This window comes from Sminthopsis crassicaudata, chromosome 4, assembly GCF_048593235.1.
Source record: "Sminthopsis crassicaudata isolate SCR6 chromosome 4, ASM4859323v1, whole genome shotgun sequence".
Taxonomy (NCBI): domain Eukaryota; kingdom Metazoa; phylum Chordata; class Mammalia; order Dasyuromorphia; family Dasyuridae; genus Sminthopsis; species Sminthopsis crassicaudata.
In genome coordinates this window covers 221,639,627-221,662,117 of record NC_133620.1, presented here as the reverse complement: position 1 = coordinate 221,662,117, position 22,491 = coordinate 221,639,627, and the positions used below count along the sequence as shown (strand labels likewise).

Genomic DNA, 22,491 nt, shown 5'->3' with positions numbered 1-22,491 from the left:
ACATAATTCAGTGAGAATGTTTTTTCACTGCAGTTTTTTTTTTAAATCTGGCAATCCTGTGATCATGAATAATTCACACACACACACACACACACACACACACACACACACACCCCACTAAAATAAATTGTCTGACTAACTGAGCAATGGTTTAAAATAATAGAAATGCTTCATTTTTTCTACTTTGATTCTCGTTCCAAATCTTGATTTTGGGTAGTTATAAAAACAAAGAAAGCAATAATCATTTATAGGAAATAAGCTTCATCTACTACCTAGCAAGAGAATAGGACCTCAAATTAGTAATTTTATTATTCTTTATCATTAATAAAGGGCAGACATCAAAATGTTTTCCCAAAATTTTCCTACTAAAATGCAATTTACAAAGGGATGATTTATAGGGAAACATAGTCTACCCTATATTTCATTTTTTTAAAAAGCCTTTAGAAGCTAGATGTTTATACTTCAAATAATGTAGAAAGTAAACCTGATTATTTTCTTTTAAAATAAAATCTGACCAATTCGGTTCCTCATTATTATTACTACTGCTACTATTACTAATAGCTAATCATTTACATGTTGTTTACTATGTGCCAGGCACTATGCTAAGGGTACTTAAAATTATTATCTCATTTGATCCTCATAACAACCTGCAAGATAGGTGCTATTAATATCTCTATTTTATAGATGAGGAAACTGAGACAAACAGATTAAGTAACTTGTCCAAGTTCATGAAGTTAGTACAGCCAGTCTGAATTTGGATTTAAAGTCAGATCTTCCTAAGTCCAGGCCCAATCCTCTGTCCAGTAAGATACCGGCCCAATCAAAGGCTGAAAGACCACTTGATAGGTATGCTATAATGAGGATTCCTTTGCAGCTATGGATTGTTCCAGACAGGTGTTAGAGTCTCTTCAATTCTAAAATTCAACAAATCTATTACTTAAAATCAGGCATTGACAAACTAAGGCCTGCAATTGGATATACATCCTGTTTTTCTATGATCTGACTGTTTTTCTATGATGCACAAACTAGGAATGATTTTTACATTTTTCTTAATACAACAAAACTTTCTTTTTAACACATAAAAACCATTCTTAGCAATGGCCAGATTTGGCTTCTTAGACCAGTTTGCTAAAGCCCTATTTAGGGCAATGAAAAACTTTTATCACAAACATCCCAAACAGGTTGGCAGAGACATATCATAAAAGAATACTCAAACGACCTGTAATTTCATCAATATACAGAGAATTTCCAGTTGTGGAAACTTTCTTCATTGGAGGGAAGAGAAAAAGGAATAACTAAATTAATCCATTAGAAGGAAAACATCACAACACAAAAATGTGAACCACTGCTTTGAAACTCTTGTCCTCACTGCAATCTATGACTTAGTAAAGTATGATAGCAGAAACATAGCTTAAAAATATTTTTTGGAGGGGGAAGAAGGAAGGGAAGAGGGAGGGAAAGTAGGAAGGAAAGAAGAAAGGAGGGAGGATAGAAGGGAAGGAGGGAAGAAGAAACAAACAAACAAACTTGGTACTCATTTAATCCTCATTTAACAGATAAGGAAATAGAAACCAAGGGAGATCCATTGTTTGGAAATGAAGAGGACTGATTTATTTGTTTTGTGTTTCAGTCATTTCAGTCATGTCCTATTCTTCATGGCCCCATTTGGGGTTTTCTTGACAAAGATACTAAAATGGTTTGTCATTTCCTTCTCTAGCTCATTTTACAGGTGAGGAAACTAAGGCAAATGAGGTTGTGATTTATATCACCCAGCTAATGTCTGAAGACATATTTGAACTCAGGAAGTTGAGTCTTCCTGATTTCAGGTTCAGTACTCTTTCCATTATGCCATCTAGCTGCCCCTGAAGAGGAGTAAGCTATTTTCCAAAGATAAATTACTTACTCATGAAAAAAAGGCTGCTGCCTTTGCCCATTCTAACAACTATGGCAGCAAAAGTAATACAAATTATGGTGGGAAATAGAAGTAAATGAGATAGGTGACCTCTCCAGCCCCTTCTTTCCTTTAGCACACATGGGACCTACTACACCATCAGGTCCCAAAATTCTATTTTGAGCACACTAGATATTTAAGAGGCAAAGACAACTACTGACACCATCCATTTTCTTAGACTTCATGGATGCCTTTCTAAGTCCTAAACAAATCACCTGTTTTAGTCTCAAGAATCCAATTTAGTGACCTGCTCTACTTCTAGGTTCTTTCTCAGTCTGTTCCAATCCTTTTTTTTAAAGCTATTCCAAATATTTTTAATAAGAGTTCCCTGCATTTATAACACCAATTTGTAAGGATAAACTCCATTGGAGAGAGAGAATACAGAACATAAGTAGACATAGAGCTAAGGAATTTTCTTGATATTGGGCAAGATCTAAAAGTCCATTGGTTTTTTCTGATTATTCTTGAACTGCTCTATAATCTTGTGGTTCTCTTTTTCTGTGTCAAAAAATCTCTCCTTCTTGGTGTCAAAGCTTCTCTGTATAAATATCAATAAGATGATCTGTAATTTTTACACCCAGATTAACTTTGGTAGAAGTAGCAATGACAAATTTCTGATGGATCCTTCACAGAGGAACACAGTTGATTATCAAAGGTCCAGTCACCAGTAGCAAGCCACTAGCCAACTGCTTCAGGAAAATCATGCTGGCTGAAGGGCTTTTTATCCTAACTTAGCAGCTTTCTAAGCACATCCTCAGTAGGGTAAAGCTTAGGAATTTTGCAGATCTTTACTCTGGATTCCTCTATTCTCTTACCATCATCTGACTTTGAGATAGTAGCAGGCACTTTCTTTCTTTTTCCTTTCATTCCAGGTTTTTGATATAGCATATTTTCACTTATATATGGCTCACAGGAAATACACTGCAGACCTGGAGTATTTACTGAGCCCTCAAGCCAGGATTCAGTTCCAACTGTGTGTTTTTGAGGCTTTTTCATTGCCTTTTCAGCAGCAGCTTCCTTTTTGTTCTTTTTTTGGAAGTTGTTTTTGCTTACCATCTTGAAAGAAGGGAAAGAGAAGTCTGAACCAATCCTTGACAAGTCCATGTCAGGAGATATCTTTTTTTAGAGCACTGAGTTATTATTCAGTGCACTGAAGGAGGAAAGGAAGAAGAAAAAAGAAAAAAAGAAGAAAGGAAGAAAAGGAAGGAAGAAGGGAAGAGGAGGGGCAAAGAGAGGGAGGAAGGAAAAGAAGGAATGGAAAAAAGGGAGAGAGGGAAAGAAGGAAGGGAAGGAGGGAAGAGAAGAAAGGAGGGAGGAAAAGGGCTTTGCAAACCTTAAAAAGATATGTAAATGTTGCCTATTACTATTACAATTAATATATAATGATGTCATGATCTTCAAAGCCAGTTTGGATATAATTACATGATAGCTAATCTGCCTCTCTGTTACTCTTTAAAGCAGCAAATAAGATTCATTAGGAGTTAAGTATACCTGGCCCTGATCTATGACAGGTGAGGGGAGAAAGGGCAGGGAGAGTATAATTCTGTAGAGAGTCACAGACAGTGCAGGAACTCTTGGTGAGGTATAAAACCCTTCAGTCCAGAGGGAACCTGCTGACAATGTCTGATTTGGCTCTCATCTCTCCTTGGGGAGTTTCAGCCTTCCGAGAAGTAGGGGGCAGGGTAGGGGTGGTAGGCTTTACAACCTTTCTTCTATTTGAAGAGATACTTACAGTAAAAGATGCATTTACATAATAATAGCAGAGTGCTTACAGTTAGCACATGCTCAGTGTGCTGTGATAATATAATTTTACTAAGGTATTTAGGGTTGAGAGAACTTGAAATAAATGGACCTCATATTTGACCATCCTCATGGGTCCCTGCCTCAACACTCCTCCACTAAGACGAAGGACTCAGGCTGGTCCCAAGATCCACAAGAGAGTTAGTCTGGATGGCATATTTTGGCACCCCAGGGTAGGAGATCTAGAAAGCACACTACAAATTCTATTCATTTCTTTGGACTACAGACCAGGGAAAGCATTTATTCAGCTCAATAGGACATCACATAAGGCTTCTTTATAAGTAACCTTTGGGATCCTCGAGAACAGTTTTTGACTGTATCTGCTGTGAGAGATTATGGAATCTCCACCTCAGGGGTTCTTAAAAATAGCAAATTCTCACTTGTTTAGAGTGGTTCTGCTTGAAATATGATGCCTCCAAAGTCCCTTCCTAATCCAGTGATTTGTTTGAGGAAGTACAATTCATGGATAAGGTATTCATCTGACCTAAATAATAGGGATCTTTTTTGGGGGGGAGGGGAGGTTTAATGATTTGCCCAGGGTCACACAGCTAGGAAATATTAAATATCCAAAGCTAGATTTGAACTCGAGTCCTTCTGACTCCAAGGCCAGTGCTCTATCCACTGTGCCATCTAGCTAGCCCGTTAAAAATTATTTTGCAATGAAAAAAATAGCCTTCTCTTCAACATTGAGATGATTCGGACCAGTTCCACTTGTGCAGTAATGAAAAGCCTCTACACCCAGAGAGAGAACCATGGGAACACAGGGTGGAACACAGCATAGCATTCTCACTTTGTTATTTGCTTGTATTTTATTTCTTTTTTCTCAGTTTTTCTTTTTCTTCCTTCTTGATCTGATTTTTCTTGTGCAACCAGATGGCTGTGTGAATATGTATACACATACTGGATCTGGCATGTACTTTGGCATATTTGGCATGTATTGGACTGCCTGCTGGGTGGGGGAAGGGATAGGAGGAAGAAGGAGAAAATTTGCAGCAGGGGTTTATGCAGGGGTCAATTTTGGAAAAATTACCCATGCATATGCTTTGTGAATAAAAAGCTTTAATGAGAGAAAGAAAGAAAGAAAAGAAAAAGCAAGCAAGCAAGAAAGAAAGCAAGCAAGAAAGAAAGCAAGAAAGAAAGAAAGAAAGAAAGGAAGGAAGGAAGGAAGGAAGGAAAGAAGGAAGAAAGGAAGGAAGGAAGGAAGGAAGGAAGGAAGGAAGGAAGGAAGGAAGGAAGGAAGGAAGGAAGGAAGGAAGGAAGGAAGGAAGGAAGGAAGGAAGGAAGGAAGGAAGGACCTTCCAGGAAACCACTAAAAATATTCACCTCAATAACTATATATTTACATGTCCAGTTAATGAGTCAAAGAAACTTAAAATTTATGGAGGCAATGTAACACAAGAGAAAGAGTACATATATGGAATGAGATCTGGATTCAAATTCTGGCTCTGCTATTGATTAGGTGACAAATCACCCAATTTCTCTGGGCATCAGCTTCATCACCTATAAAATGGGCATACATGCCTTACTTCCCTCACAGAGCTATGAGAGAAACTCTTTGTAAACATTAAACATTATACAAATGCCAGTTATTATCGAGTTTTACACTAAAGTAGACTTCTGGTTGGTTGTTACTTTCTTGTAGCTAAAGAAATCAACTTCTTAAATGAACTTGAGCAAATCTTTCTCTTGAGAAGCAGCCTGACTTTTTATTTTAGAAACAAAGTTTGGAATTAGGGCTATTGCTGGAAATATTAAATATCTAACAAAATTGAATATAATATTGAATGGAAAAAATGGACATTCAATGAACTATCAGATTTTCAGGATTCTGTTGCAAACTCAAATTCAAAAGAAAATTTGACATATAAGAACCAACAACAAAGACTAATTTCAAGGGACTCATTAGGGACAAACTGTTTATGTTTTATATGTGGAAATGCAAACCATATATCTAAGATTGTCATTAGTAATTGGGTAATCCAAAAGAAAGACTGGGGTAGAGCTGACTATGATGTAATTCTAAAAAACAAAACCATCTAGGAAATAGTAAAAACACTATCATGCCAAACGAATGAGGTGAGAGAGTAAGAACCAACACAGAGGAATTAGATGGGGCGTGGGGGGGGAAGGAAACCCATCAGAAATGGGTTAAATAAGTAACTAACAATATACATATATATATATATATATATATATATATATATATATATATATGCACACACATAATACTCTTCAAAATCTATAAAGAAATAACAGGTAGAGGGAAAAGGATAAGGAGGAATATAGAAGGGTATGTGGATTAATCAAAGTGGAATAAGATGTGTAGATTTATGGGAAAAGGATAAAGAGGGCAGGAAAGAATGGGGAGAGGTTAAGTTTAAGACAAGCTAACAAGTAGAAGGTAAAAGAGCAGGGGCAGAAAATGAGATAATGCATGTGTGTGTGTGTGTGTATGTATGTATGTAAGCATAAATATATCTATGCTTAACTAAAGCCTGTTTGAGGGAGGGAGGAAGGGGAGAAAGGGGAAAAAAATAATAAAGTAAAAAAGTGTACAGCAGAGAACAAAAGAAAACCTATATAAGGAAGCAAAGAAAAGATGGATAGTCATGAATGTCTTCTATTATTATGTATGCTTTCTTGAAATGGAAATTTATTGTTATGTATTTTTAGTCCTCTCATCTTCTTCTAGGGCACATGACAATTTTTTCTTTTTTTATTTTCTTTTTAAGTTTTAAATTTAAAAAAAAAAAAGGAAAAAAGAGGCTTGGAGTCAGGAGACAGTGGGTTAGAAAAGCCACATCAGACATTTATGATAAGCTTTGTGACTTACCCTGAGAAAGTCATTTTACCTCTCTCAATCTCTTTTTTCACCTGTTAAATGGTAATGTTAAAATGGTATCTATCTCACAGGAGTGTTCTTCTTAAGAGCTAATTTGGTGCTTGTGTGCTCTCTCTACATATATACCTACACACACACACACACACACACACACACACACACACACACACACACACTTTTATTCTTCTACCTAAAATGTAATGAAATACACAATCTACTACTACCTTTACACAATGCTAAGGCGGTTCTCTTCCATCTGCCCTGCAGCTGAGCTATCTCATGTCATTCCTATCAGCTTGTATCTCCAGAACTTAACACAGTGCCTAGTTCACAGTAAGTACTTAATAAATAAATGTTTTTCCTTTTGCAACTCATTCATTCCTTTTATCTTCATCCCAAGATCTACACTAGGTCTATTATTCATTTCTGAGCTCCCAAAATCCCTCACTTGTCCATGTCATCTAGAAGGGTGACTGAGTTTTGTGAACATACTTTAAAACATTATATAAATTGAAAACTCCTACTTTTATTAGGTCTGCCTATAAAAATAAGAAGTTCATTCCACTTCTTCATATAAGGGTTACAGGACTGGAGAGTCTTTAGTGTTTGAGAAGAGTTCTGAATTACCCCACTGCCAAAAGATGGTACTACTGAAGGTGAGAAATGGAACCAAAAGCCCCATGACTTCTACTTTCCATTTACCACACAATGCTTCACTCCATAACCCTTAAATAGCAGCTCTTCAATTACTGACTGCTAATATTAGTCAGGAAGTATTTTCTCCCCTTCAAAACCCAGAAGCTACACTGACCTTATGTGATAAAACAGCCACAAACATAGTGAAATTATTTGGCAATGGATCTATGATCTTATCATTGTGGTCATTCCCTTCAGTAATACAGATCACAGTTCACTCAGGCCCACTCATCCTATGTAATTTTTGTTCACATCCTCTCAAAATGACATTGGCCCTGGAAGGGGCCATTTCTCAATTTTTCTTGACAATGCCTGAATACCATTAGAGCCTGTAGACTTTCCAGCCTTCTCAATGAGGCTGCATTTCTTTTAAAGTTATATATTTCTTTGATGGCAGCCTTTACAACACTTCTGTGCAATGCTTCCCAAGCTCCTTATACACAAGACAGATATCTTGGACCTCTTTGGGTGAATCTCAATTATCTTAATTAATTAATTTATTTATTTTGCTGAGGCAATTGAGGTTAAATGACTTGCCTAGAGTCACACATCTATAGCAAGTGTTAAGTGTCTAAGATCACATTTGAACTCAGATCCTCCTGACTTCAGAGCTCTATCCACTGTGCCACCTAGCTGCCCCTCAATTTTTATCTTTTTTGATAAAATCATCCCAAGAAATACGATGGTTCTTTTTAAATGAGCCTTAGCTTCAGGGCTTCAGGCATCTTTTTTTTTTAAATGCAATTTCCCAAAGATAATCCAGGTTGCATTCTTCCTCCTACTTTCTATAGAATTCTGGGCCCAGCCTATCATCTAAAGTGCCAATCTAAGTATATATATATATATATATATATATATATATATATATATAACATATATTTGAATATATAGAATATATTTCTTTGGTGAATATATGTAACTTTGCTTGATATCAATAATTTGATAGTCATTGAACAGTTACATATATTAAGAGATCTTATGTGATCATGACATGAATATAGGAGGCACTATATTAGAAAAATGTCCTTTTTTTGTAGTCTTCAAACAATAAGTACAGTGGGACCTTATCCTTTTAATTAATTATGATTGTAGAGATTTGTTCTATAGTATAATGTCATTCATGAAAGCCTACTATATTTTTATCAAGCATGTCCTTGAAGCTTGATATTTATAATCAGATGATCTTCAAATGGTTATATATGTTGTTATATATTTGAAGGAATTTTGTACGATTGTGGGATCCTTTCAGTTAATTATTATTGTAGAGATGTAGTCTACTGGGGAAGATCACTTGGGAACATTTACTAGATCTTCAATATGTTTTCAGTGCTTAAGTAGTTTATTTTCAGGATAATACTATTAAGTAGTCTTAGAGAGTTACTAATACTAAAGTTACAAATATCCCTTCACTGTATTTGGGTAAAAATAAAATCTGAGACTTTTCCCATACTTTTGGTATCCTCCCTTCTTTATACATTTTGAGAATCAATCCCCCAATAACCTCAGAACTTTGACTTTGTCAGTTTTTTCTCACTACTTTTCCCATCTTTGTTTTCTTTAGTATTAGTTCCATTTCCTCAAGCAATTCATCCAATATTGTGATGTTGGAGTTACTGAAATGTGGTTTGCTCTACTGTAATTGATGGAGGAAAAAAATTACATGTTTACAGATCTTTTCAGTATTTAGTATACTCTTTCTTCCAGTTCTATCCTTAAATTGTGATAAGATTACTTTTCTTATTTTAAGGTCTCCCCAAATTTCTTTAAACTTGTTTATGCCTCTACTACTTCTCATTTTTGCGAAGCAATGTTACTCATAATTTTTTATACTTTCTTTATTAAATTCAATAAATTAGTTTATATCCTGAACTGATATTGCTTCTGGTTGTCATACTTTCTTCTTGTCAAAGACATCAAATGCTTGGTGGCTAAGGTACAATCTAGGCTCTTTTGAGCTCTTTATTTTAGCAAATAATTTGTAACATAAACTTCAGGGAATGGTTAATTGTACTAATGTCTCTTCCTCTACTTCTCATTTTTTGGCATCAACAATTTTTTAAATAGGTGAAGTGGGAAATATTTTCATTGCATGCTATATCTTTTTTTTTCGTTTTTTCATATTTCAAAGATTTTTGTCAATTGTGATCTTTGCTCTGACAAGTTAGTTGGTAGCTACAATGCCTAGAACATAGTATTTAGCAAATGCTTATCAGTTGGTCTGATCAAACACAAAACAGTTTTTTGGGGGAATGATTTCCCACCTCAATTAGAAATTGTTTCCTTTGTTAAAATGTAATTACTTGGGTTTATTAATTAGTTCCTGTCATATTCAGTATTTCTCAACTATTTTCTTAAAAATATTCATATCAAATTAGTATAGCTTTTGTATTATCTTCAAACTTTTACCTGAGACACTTTCCAGGATAGTTTTACCATTCACCCCTATGCCCAAGTTTTCATGGAAGCCATCTAGCATTAAAATATATATTAATTTAATTTGGAGAATCATATATAGTCTTTCCAAAGAATTTCTCTACATCTTGTTGTTCTGTGACATATGTTCATACAGAAACTACAATTATTTTTCTGTTGTTTTTTTTTTTTTTGTAAATACTTGTCATAAACATTGCAATACAAATATCCCATGAATTTTTTTTTGGCCTTTGGGTGCACATTAAAACCAACTATAAACACAACCTCTCCAAGCCTCTTTAGCTGCAACTTCCTTTTTTTTTTTTTTTCTGGTTTCATTTATAGGAAGAATTTCAAGATTAATAAGATTCAATAACTTTAGTTCACCTATTGGACAATGAGCTCACATTTAATTTAGCAACAGCACAATTAACATTTATAGATGGCCTAAAAACTAGAATCTTAGCCCTTGCTATCTTTTCTGCCATTCTGTCATTGTCACTATGGAAGAGGGAGGGCAAGAGACCATTTTGTATTCTTTTTTGTTTTGTGGGTTGCCATGAGAAATAACTCTTTTTCCCCCCCTGAAGCTCCATTTCAGAGTTTGGAGGGACTTATAAATAGCAGACTAGCCACATGAGAGTGAGGTTTTTAGCCACAGCATTGCAAGGACTATGCATGATAGAAGCTACTGGAATATATACTCTCCTTGGCCACAGTTTTCCAAATCTCAAGGGATTCGATGCCATATCATGATAAGCATCATATTGGACTTTCCAGGGAGGGAATTAAATAACCAATAAATGGTTGGTTCTTAGGAATGGTATTATATTTTCAAGAGTTCTTTGTTTAAAAAGAACTAAATAACTTCCAAGCCTTAACATATTAAGCTCAAGTGATAGCTATTAACAAACGCATCTTAGGTTAATTTACTCAGAAAACTGAATCAAAATACATATCCTCTCTGAAAAGGGAAAACTTATAGTGACATTTTTTAGGAATGTAACGTGAGGGTGTGGGTGTTTTAGGAGGATTACATATTTTGGGAAATATACTTTTGTGGGAGTGATGTTTGAGTATTTGTTAGATAATATCTGTTATATCAAAACAAAATACATTAATAAAAATAGTTACAATGAACATTTGGGTCCTGAAGAAATGAGACAAGAGAAGTATAAAGAAAAGAGAAAAACTGGAAGTACTACTATGGAGTTCTACAGAGGAGAGCCCTGTGTAACATGAAAGGCACAATGAAAGATCACTTTGTCTGCCAAGACATAGGACTATATTTCAATCTATTTTAATAGAGTGGGCTTTGTGGGCTAGGAACCTAACCATTATTTGTTATGCCATTCAACTGGAAAATGCTTTTTGGGTTTCAAGGCACCAAATTAAAATTTAATTTTTAGATGCACTCTCTCTGTAAGTGGGACAGTTTAGCCAGATCATAGGTTAACATGAAGCTCTGACAGATTTATAACTCAGAATTTTTTGCATCTGAGATATCACAGGGTAAATGGCAGAAAATACATCCTCAAATCAACTATACAAGCAAGATATTGTTAGGGAGAACATTGATGAAATAAGATAGAAATCAAGTTGGGATCAGCTTGAAGAATAACATCCTATTTTATAAGTCTTCCTGATCTAGGCACTAAACCCTATTATTTCTAAAATGCATATAAACTGAAAAATGTTTTCATCACCCTCTAAATTTGGCATCCTATCCTAGTTATGGCTCTGAGTGATAACCTTAGATCTTTAACTTTACCTGGGAATCGATAACAAATATCAGTGCTCCTGTGCCCCTGAAGATCATCTCATAATCAAATGTAGGGTCAAAAAAGTCAATTTGACCTGGAAAATCCCAAATCTGAAAGTTAACAAAGGAACTGTTGGAGACATCTTCTCGGCATATCTTATTAGTGCTCTCCAAGAACAGGGTTTCATTGGGTGACATTTTGTGAAAGACGACTTTCTGAATAGATGACTTGCCACTTCTCCTCAGTCCCATAAGCAGAATCCTTGGCTTCACTTCAGTACTGAAGGGATCGCTGAAGTCCAGAACTGAAGAAACCACAAAATAAAAATGAGAGTGAGATATTTTCACAGTGGTTAATTAGAAGACTTTCACTTCCATTTCAAATGTAATTCATGAGTCCCATTCATTCCTACTTTGGTTTTACTAAACATTAAGAACACTATGCTAAGATTGACCATGCTTGTTGCTTTGAATTAATATCCAAAATGCCTTTGAATCCTCAAGGCATTCATTACTTCATTCATTCTTACCAAATCTCTGTTTCAAAAAGAGGAACATTTGTGTTAGTATCCCTGTTTCATAAATGGAGAATTTAGCTTTAATAAAAATGGCCTGCAAATAATCACTCAGTTAGTAAACATTTATTAAGTACCTACTAAGTACCTACTATGTGCTGAACTGCGTTAAGAATTGAGATTACCAAAAAAAAGAAAAAAACTAGTATTTGCCCTTGAGATGCTTATAATATAATGGGTGAGAAAATAGACAAATTATACATAAATAAGCTATTTTAAGTGTAAATAGAAAATAATTAGCTGAGGATTGGCACTAGAATTAGGAAGGACTGGGAAAGACCATCTTTTAGCTAGAACTTGAGAGAAGGTGAGAAAGTCAGAAGGTATGAAAAGAGAGAATTCCAGGGAAGTGACAGCCAGAGAAAATGCCCAGAACCAAGAGATGTATTTGTTTCAGAGACATGTGAGGTTGTGGTTGGAACACAATATAAGCTGTTTGTATTTTACACTTGTGTATTACACCCTCAAAATAGTCTTAACTACATGAGCAAGAGATGCCTTGATTAATGTTCATTAACCATTGTCCAAGGCCATATTACCAATCAACAAGCATTCAACATTTACTAGGTGCCAGAAACTGTATTTAAAAACATGGAACACAAAGAAAAAGTTATCACTCCCAGCTCTGAAAGAGACTACATTCTAATGAGAAAGAAAACATGCGTATTCATAGATGTATACAAGATACCTGAAAAGATGGAATGGAATCTTTTAAATCAACAGTTAAGATGTTGACTTAAAATTAGACTAAAAATTATCTTTATAATATTGCTGTACCCATGTAGCAGGGCAGCAAATAACACTAATAACAAGCATTTAATATGTGCCTTGCATTGTGCTAAGTGCTGAAGAGACAAAGAAAAAGGTTTTGAAACAGACCTTGTCCATAAGGAGCTTACATTCTAATAGAAGATAAAATGTGCATAAATAAGTATTTAAACTGCAGAATAATTGGAAACTCACCAATCAGTCAAGTCAATCTTCAAGCACTGATTGATTAAGTTCTTTCTCTGTGTCAAGTTCTTGCTAGTAAGTGCTGAAGAATCAAGGAATGGAAAAAAACAACCCGAAAACATAAACAAAACCCTGCTGAAGAAGCTCACATTTTGGTCCAAAGGAGAAAATAACCAGTAGGTGAGATGATCACAAACAAGTGCCTGGCAAATGGGCTTGAAGTATAGCAACCCTATTTGGAACACAGAGCAAATGTTACCTAGGGTTCTATTTTATCAACTACAGTTTGGCTTCAATAGGAAATTTTTACTGGAAACTATTACCAAAGATCCCTACTTCATAAAATGCATAAATTTAAAAAACTAGCCTTTCTCTAAATATCATGTTTCTCCCACTCTTAAACACAATGAACTACCAAGAGAAGCCTGATTTCTTGATTGCATAATATGGAATAGTCCACAGAAAAGAATCTAAATATTCTTAATCCAGTCTTGTTTAAATTGAGAAACTTCCCCCAAATCCAATATACTACTGATTCATTAATCTTTTTTTTCTATTAGGACTTCTAGGTTTGGCTCAATTGTCAAATAAAGTATAGGATACAGAAACATAAAGAGATGGGTATCCATCTATGGCTCTGCTAGATTGATTTACCTGGACTTCAAAGGCAATGAATAGACATTTTTCAGCTAGCAAAAGTCATATAAAAATGTTTTAAATCACTAATAATTATAGAAACTCAAATTAAAACAACTCTGAAGTACTTCCTGGAATCCATCAGGTTGGCCAAGTTTGACCAATAAAAAAAAAATGATACAGTGGAAGAGGTTGTGGAAAAATGAAAATTAAAGCATTGTTCATAGAATTGTAAACTGGTCCAACCAATCAGAAAGATAATTTAGAAGTATGCCCCAAAAGCTATTAAACTGTGCTTATCCTTTAACCCAAACATACAAATAGATAAAAAAGGAAAAGGTCTCCTGTGTGAAAATATTTATAAAACATATTTTATTGAAATTGGAAAAGTGAGGAAATGCCCAACAATTGGGGGAATTGTTGAACAAGTGATGATATATAAATGTGATGGAATACTACTGTGCTGTAAGAAATGATGAAGGGGATAGTTTCAAAAAGATCTGGAAAGACCTGTATGAAATACAGCAAAGTGAAATGAGTAGAACCATGAGAACAGTGTTCATGGGTACAGCAATATTATAAAGATAATCAATTTTTAAAGATTTAGATCAATAAAATGACTCACATGAATTGATGCAGTGAAGTGAGAAGTACAATAATAAGAATACTGTAAAGACAAACAATGAAAGACTTAGGAATTCTGATCAATACAATAATTAACCACAATTCCAAAGGATTCATGCTAAAACATGTTACCTGCTTCCAGATAGAGAGACTCAGCACAAATTAAGTTATTTTAACTTTCTTTTTGAACAGGGACAATAAGAGGAGTCTGTTTTGCTTGACTACATGTTTGTATCAGGTTTTATTTTCTTACGCTTGCAAGAAGATTGGAAGTGGAGAAAGGGAATACAGACTTGAAAGTAAAACAAAATTTTAATTTAGAATTTAAAAAAAAATCAACTCTCAAAGGCTTTACAATTCTTTTAAATTGTACTATTATACTGTTCCTCTACTCTGAAGCAGTCTTTCTGCCTATCTTTTTCATCATATATAAGAATCCATATTCAGTACAGAAGAACAGGAAGGAAACTTTTAAAAAAATAAAAGAAAATACGGATATCATGCAAGTATTTTCTATTTTATTTTTTGCTCTTAGTTCATTTCTTATTTCCTTCCCTCACCTGTTGTAATTAAATCCTATGTTTGACCTTTTCTCTTTTCTTTAATTTATAGTTTAATTTCATATTATTTCAAAATATTTTTAAGAATACATGTTGATAAAGCAAAAAAAATTCCATGCATTTTATGTTTTATAATATACACATCACTTTATAATTTTGGCATTCATGAAAGTGAACTGAAAAAATTTCTGTTTGAACTAAATAGGAGGATATGAAAAATAATTACAAAAGGGGGTAATATTCACACCTCAATACTTTTTTAAAATAAATTTTAATTGTTACCTTTTGTTTTTACATAATTCCTTCCCTTTTTGGAGAACTATCCCTTATAACAAATAACTTTTAAAACAGTTTAGTAAAACTAATATTCTCAGAATATTAGGAAATCAGAAAAGTAAGAATAGCAGAAAAATGAGAATATCAGGAAAACAACTTAAAGTAGATGCATTCTACTTCCATAGTTGCCTACTCTGCCAAGAAGGTGGAAGTGACCTTCATTTATTTCAATGGATCTTAACATATGGGTATTCTCTCCTTGTATATATATATCCAGGAATTTCATGTGTTTTTTCATGATCATTGTTGGGACGACAGTTTTCATACATATGAAACAATTAGAGAACAATCAAATATAAAATCAAGAACAAAAAATAATATAATTAAGGCTGAGCAAATTGTTTTATGAATGTAATTGAATTTAGTGACAAAAGACAAAATTTCAAAGAATCCTAGATGGTACATTAAAGAATGAAGTGAACAGAATCAGGAGGGGAAAAAAATAGGAAGAAAACAAGAAGCAACTTTGAAAGACATAAAAGTTCTGATGAAAACTATCTCTAGAAAACTTAAGATGATGTATTAACCATCCCCTAACAAAGGAGTGATGGACACAATTTATAGTCATGCATTTTTGGATATAACCACAGTATGGATTAGTTTCGCTTTACTATACTTACTAGTTACAAACTTTCCCTCCTATTTTCTTATTCTAGATTAATTGGAGAAAGAAGGGCAGTAAGAAAAGACAGAGACAGGAGTAGCAACAGTTACATCAAAAAAAGGGATCTATTGGAACATTTTTATAATGTGCTGAAGAAGACAAGACAAACACAATAATTTTGAAAGTAACATGTAGACTTTTATTAAACATTTTTTAAAATTCTAGTAATATAAAAGTCATAATTCCATACTGAATTCTCTTTTAGCATTTTCTATGTAGAAATGCTCTTTTTAAAAAGTTTAGTTAAAGTTGGAATTTAGAAATTCTTTCAAAAAGAACAATATGCCTGATAAGTGTGATGGATTCAACAAGGAAGGATGTCAATTCTGAACCCAACATGTATGACTTCGGATCCCAGGATAATAACTGGCATACAGAAGGCAATTAATAGGTGATTACAAACAAATGGCCTAGTAAGTCAAAATGAAAATAGAAAAAACAAAAACAAATTTCCTATAAAACAACTTATTTCAAAGATTGTTTCTTGAGTGATTTTCATTTTCCATTTTAAAAAAGAAATATTAATAAATCATAAAATATGATTTCTACAAATTATTTTCTTGTGAGGAACAACCTTTCCTCTCCCCTTTATGCTTTTGTGTCATTTAAGACGCCAGAAATAGAGGGAAAAGAAAAACTAAAGAAAGAAGTAAATCCCTGAGACACGACTGATATCAGCGTATAGAAACTGATTTGACATATGGTATGTGGCAGAGCACCTAAAGTGTCGTATCAGTGCAACATTCCTTTTCAGGAAGACCTAAATTCATAATATTAAATTTTAGCTGTCTCGTTTAAAAGGATCATGCTCAGTACTTAAAGCAACCTGTTTCCTTATTTCTTCAACTGAAACAGTACATGAGATCTCCTACTTCCTTTTTCTTCCTCTCACTTCCAGCACTGAGTTTGTGGTATTCATTATAGCATAATCATCACAAGCTATATATCAATAGCATAGTGCACTGGAGGGAGTAGGGAGGTCGAACCATAACAATATGAAACAGAAAAGGAAGGATTGTAAGGAATTTATTAAGCCAGTATTTAAAATTTTAATTTATAAAGATGACATTTATCAGTAAAAATCACTGAAAATCTGCCATTTTTCCTTATACCTGAGCTTAGATGAATGAATAACCAATCAATAAACATTTATTAAGAACTTACTATGTGATGGATATACAAAAAAAAAAAAAAAAAAAAAAAAAAAAAGCAAAATACAGTTCCTGACCTCGAGGAGCTTTTATAATCTAATGGGGAAACAACATAAAAACAAATATATACAAAACAAGCTATATACAGGAAAAATAGAAAATAATTAACAGGGAGAAGAGGAACTAGAATAAGAGTTGGGAAAGGATTCCTATAAAAGATGGGATTTTAGATGTAGTTTAACGGAAAATAGAGTGATCAAAAGGCAGAGCAGAGAATGGAGTGTTCTATGTATGGGGGATGGTCAGAGAAAATACCCAGACAAGAGAGATAGAATTTCTTATTTGTAGAAATGCCAAGAAGCCAGTCACTGGTTCAAAGAGTATATAGCACGGAATAAGATCTAGAGGTGGAAAGGGGGCTGTTATAAAGGCAGCTGACTAGGTTCACAGACCGTGAGACCTGGAGTGAGGAAGACTCATCTTCCTGAATTCAAATCTGGCCTCAGACACTAGTTGTTTGACTCTGGGAAAGTCACTTCACCCTGTTTGCCTCAGTTTCCTTGTCTGTAAAATGAGCTGGAGAAGGAAATAGCAAACTACTCTAGTAATTAAAATTGCAAAGTCAAAGGTATGTTTTTTCCAATATTAATGTATAGCTATGAGAGTTGGACTATAAGGAAAGTTGAGTACCACAAATTGTGGTGGTAATAAATACTTCTGAGAGTCCCGTAGACAGTCAGGAGATCAAATCAATCAATAATTAATTCAAAGACAAATAGGAAAGCTGAAGTTTTAATACTTTGGCCACATAATTAGAAAACAAGACTCATTGGTAAAGACCCTGATGTTGGAAATGACTGAAGGCAAAAGGAAAAGAGGATGGCAAAGAATGATATGACAGTGTCATGGAAGAAACAAATGTGAGCTTGAATAGACTTTGGGAGATAATGGAGGTCTGAAGGGCCTGGCATGCATTGGTCCATGGGTCGTGAAGTGTCAGACATAACTGAACAACAAATAACTTTAGAGATTATTGACTCAAGCCTCTTAATTTATAGATGAAGAATTGAAAACCAGAAAAGTTAAGTAAATTCTACAGTGTTACACCAATAGTAAGTAGAAAACGATTTGGACCTAAAACTTGTCTCCAGATCTAGCATTTTACCATTATACTGGGAAACAATTGACTAGAGCATCATTAATACAAATCAATCTCATTTGGTTTATGCTGGACATACACAAATTCACTTTTTCTCACATTAAATCACACACACACATATAAAACACATTGGGAATTCATATGACAGGATATGGAAGAATACCTGGACCAGAGGATGTAGAATAAGACCTAGAGGTCCGGAAGACACAAAGGCAGGGCACATAGCAACTGGCCCAATGGTTCTCAGGGTACAACAGCAGAGCAGATTTTAAGACTAAGTGATCTATATGATAAGGTATCCAAACATGCCAAGAGTACAAAAGGAAAATATATATCCTTCATTTTGAGTGATACAACCACAACCCTTTGACATCTGAACTATTTCATGGTCCCAAAAAACAATTTTTTTTTCTGGATCATCAGCACCTGTGGCTACAAAGAATGGAGCTACTGACTGAACAAAGGCAATTTCTAGAAAATAGTAAAAGGGTCAGGCAAGAGGCAGAGCTTGAAGTTTTAGAGGGGTTCTACTACTCAAAGATGTAGCTGGGGCAACTGCTTCTGCCTGAGAGAATGTACATTGTGCTGATGAGGGTCTTTTCTACTTTGTTCATGTCATTTTCTGTCTTTTCCTTGGGGTACCTTAATGCTTTGGCTAGCTGTCTTGCCTGCCAACTAATCAGATGGGGCCTTGTCTCTACTTTAATGCTAAAAGTTCATTTCACACAGAAGTGTAACAGGAAAAAAATAAACAGAGGTCTGTCATACTATGGTAAAATGCTAAGGGATTCACTTCCCATCAATTTCTTTCTCTTTGCTTAAGTAACCTACAGCTAAAATTTTTGTGTACTTGATTCTGTAGTCTGAAGAAAGGAAGAAAACATTGTTGGAGGTTTCTATTCACATGTTTCTTATTTTTACCCCCACCAATCAAAAAGTGCAGCTCCAAGAGAGTCTTCTGATCTTTGACTACAATTCATTCAAGCTTTGGAAGTAGTTAGAATCTCTTGGTTATTAATAATCCCTTAAATCAACTAACAATTGTTGATAATTAAAAAAAAGAAATAATCAAAATAAAAGGAACCAAATTATAATTTTTAAAAAGGTAGGAATGAGGGGAACAATGTACTTTCAGATTTCATACTATATTAATATAGTATTAGTATATTAGCAACAATCCAAAAAACCATTTGGTATTAGTTAAAAAACAGAAATTGGACAAAGATGAATAAGAAATAACTGAAGCCAATAATCCATGGTTCAATAAATTCCCAAACATAAAATTACCTAGGAAAGAATTCCCTATGTGATAAGTACTGCTGAAAAGCAATCTGGTCTAAATCAGTCTCAGCGCAACTATCTTACACCACATTCCAAAAATTCAAATTGAATGTGACATGGACATTAAAGATCACACCATAAGCACTTTATAAGAGAAACAGATCATAATATCTTTCTCAGTTAAGTATAGGGGTGAATACTTAATAATCTACAAATATTTATCATGCACTTACAATGTAAGAATATTACTAGTGAATCCAAAATTGAGAAAAATCCTTAGTTAATTTGGAAGGAATAAAAGTAATTGGGTGAAATGAAAGGACATTACACAAGAAACATACTGGGACTTACTGAAGAGACCTAGTCCTATCCTGTGAGGCTTGTAAAAAATATCAACTCATTTCAGAATCTGACCATTCAATAGTGACTCTATGGTGGAAATAATTCCAACCAAACTTCTGAAAAGGAATCATTTGCAGAAAAAGTGTCTTATCAGGATCCCTGGAACAGCAGTGGCAGAAAGCTGCAAATTAAGTGGGAGCTGAAGACAAATTAGTCATATTGAGGAGACAGCTTCAGGAGCCCAGCAGAATGTTACATTATAGTTTTTATGAAGGAGAACTTCATCAAGATTCCATGAGGAAAGAAAATAACTTCTAGTTCTAATAATCAGAAGTTGCAAATTAATCCCTTTGCCAAATAAACTCTGTAAACTTAAGCATTTCCCTCAGAACCATTTCCCTCTTGTTTTTGTCTGTACTTGTAGTAGAGTGTGTACCAAATTTTATTCAATTATTAATTTTTTTTGGTGAGAAGAAGGGGTTGTTTGAGACTGTTTGTACCTATAGTTCTTACTATAGCACCTTACTAAATGCCTATTTGTAAAAGTCTGGCTGGCTAATTGACATAAATTAATAATCAATGTGAAAAGCATGCTAATGAGGAAAGGAGTTCATAAGAGTTTTAATATTAGAAAAATAATTGCCTAACCACTCAGGGTTACCCCCAAAATCCTGATACAGCAGGTAATTCTAAATATACCATAACTACCAGTGTGAGTGGAAGTTGGTAAAATACACCCACCCAAAGCTCATGAATATATGTGTGCTTACATATATATTTCAAGCTTTGTCAAATCACCTGACTGCTTTGCTATCTATTTACTTCTTTTAAAAAATGTTTACAAAACCTCCTTCTCTACTTCAGTGAGGGACTACAAGCAAGAAACATTGCATGTACTGTCAGATTGGATTGACAGGTAGATTAAGTTTTGTGGAGCCTTATTTCTATTTTCTTTTATTCAATGTCACAGGGGATAACTACATGGAAAAAAAAGACAGGGATATCCTGGGAAATGAAGACTATGTAAATCCAAAAGTTACCAGTCAAAAATGTTTTAATAAAAAATATGAAAATGTTTAAAATACCTAGGATCTTACAGACAGAAAGAATCTCAAGCTAGTCCACCTCTATTTCTAAATAGACTGCCCTAAATAAATTTCTGGTAGTCACAGAATAGGAGGGAAAGAACTTTTTATATTCAACAAAGGGACATTTATATTAGTCAGGTATTTGTCCTAATCTTTGACATCTTCCTTATTTACAGTGTGGACTGTAGTCCCATTATCAGAAGGGCTAGGAACAATTATCTTTAGCAACTTTCAAAGGATAATGAGAAGATGAACTGTTTAATAGTAATGAAATTCTCTGAAGAAGAAAATCACTTTCTGATTGAGTCTGTAAAGAAAAGATTTAGTCTCTAAAAATCACCAAAGACAGTTTATTCAAATCCTCAAAATCCCTGTTTTTTTTAACAACTTCCTGAAAATTTCAATTTTCAGAGTTCAATTCAATCTAAACAATCATTTATTAAGGGCCCTATATGATATCAGAAACTATGCTAGGTGCCAGGGATTGAAAGACAAAAATGAAATAATACCTGCCCTTAAAGAGCTCACATTCTTCCCCAACCATAGCCATGAATCTTGACAAAGACCACATATTGTATTAGAAACAAAGGAAGTCTGAATCAGACTTAGAACCAAAGAAGACCTTACAAGTAATTATACTCCAAACCCCTCATTTTATATTATGAGGAAACTAGATGAATACTTAGATATGGATGAATATAGTCTCCATATCAAGTTATGAAACTGTCCTGGAGGAATTTTGTGAAGGAAATTTATTTTCTGTTATCTCTTTCACTTTAACTCCAGTTCTTCTTATTTTTTGGCCTTTAGAAAGTAACCCAAAATCATGACTGCCCAAAAGTCATTAGATCTAATGGAATTTTTTAGTGGCTTGCCTAAACTTCCTTAATTGCTGTAACTTCCCTAGCAGTCTTATCTAGCTAGGAAGGGAACAAAAAAAAGTATGTCAGTCTGGCTTCCTAGAAAGGACATGGAAAAGGTGACTAAGTCAGTAATGGAAGGGACAGAAATGGCCTTAAAAACCCCGGGGCAGTCCTTGATCAGGAGAATTTCAGCTCCCTTCTCTAGTAAAATACACTTTCAAACCTAAGTTCATGAGGGTTCAGACAGGATCAGAGATTTCCCTGTGAATGAAGAGTAATAGGAAATGAAAATCGTATTGTCTACCTACAACCTGCATTCCTCTGGGTAGTGTCTGACAACTTACTGGGCAACTTGCAGTAGGAATGCCAGGGGATAATCAGTCACACTTACTATAATAGATTGCTGTGCAGTCATTCAGCCATGGGAAAAAGCAGTCCTGACTGGCTAAGTCCCCACTAAGCAAGAAAAAACGTAAGGCACCTTTCCAGGGTTGGGTGTGTGAATGTGTATGTGTGGGGGGAAGAAAAAGGGACAAAATCTCTCAATCCTTTTACTTCAATTACCAAGTACCAAACAGATTTATTTCTTAGCTTTCAGTTTAAGGGGGAAAAAAAGTTCACATAACTGCCCTTTGCTTTTACTAAGTCACCTCACTTAAAGAGGAAATGAGATTCTATGGAATGTGTACTAACAAATGCCACTTCTAACATTCATTACTTCTATGATTCTAGTCATCTCTTTTTTAGTGCCATGGGGCCTCAGTTTCCTAATCTGTAAAATGAGGGAGCTGGATT

General features: G+C 34.4%; 1 protein-coding gene and 1 pseudogene across 1 annotated transcript in view; both read right to left on the bottom strand.

Annotated features, from left to right (window-relative positions):
* RRAGD (Ras related GTP binding D) overlaps positions 1-22,491 on the bottom strand; it is a 90,631-nt gene that overhangs the window by 31,954 nt on the left and 36,186 nt on the right. The window contains exon 4 of the mRNA XM_074310305.1: positions 11,473-11,768. Within this exon, the coding sequence (XP_074166406.1) occupies positions 11,473-11,768 (296 nt within the window). The remainder of the gene's footprint in view (positions 1-11,472; positions 11,769-22,491) is intronic.
* On the bottom strand, positions 124-4,851 carry LOC141541230 (large ribosomal subunit protein eL6-like; annotated as a pseudogene).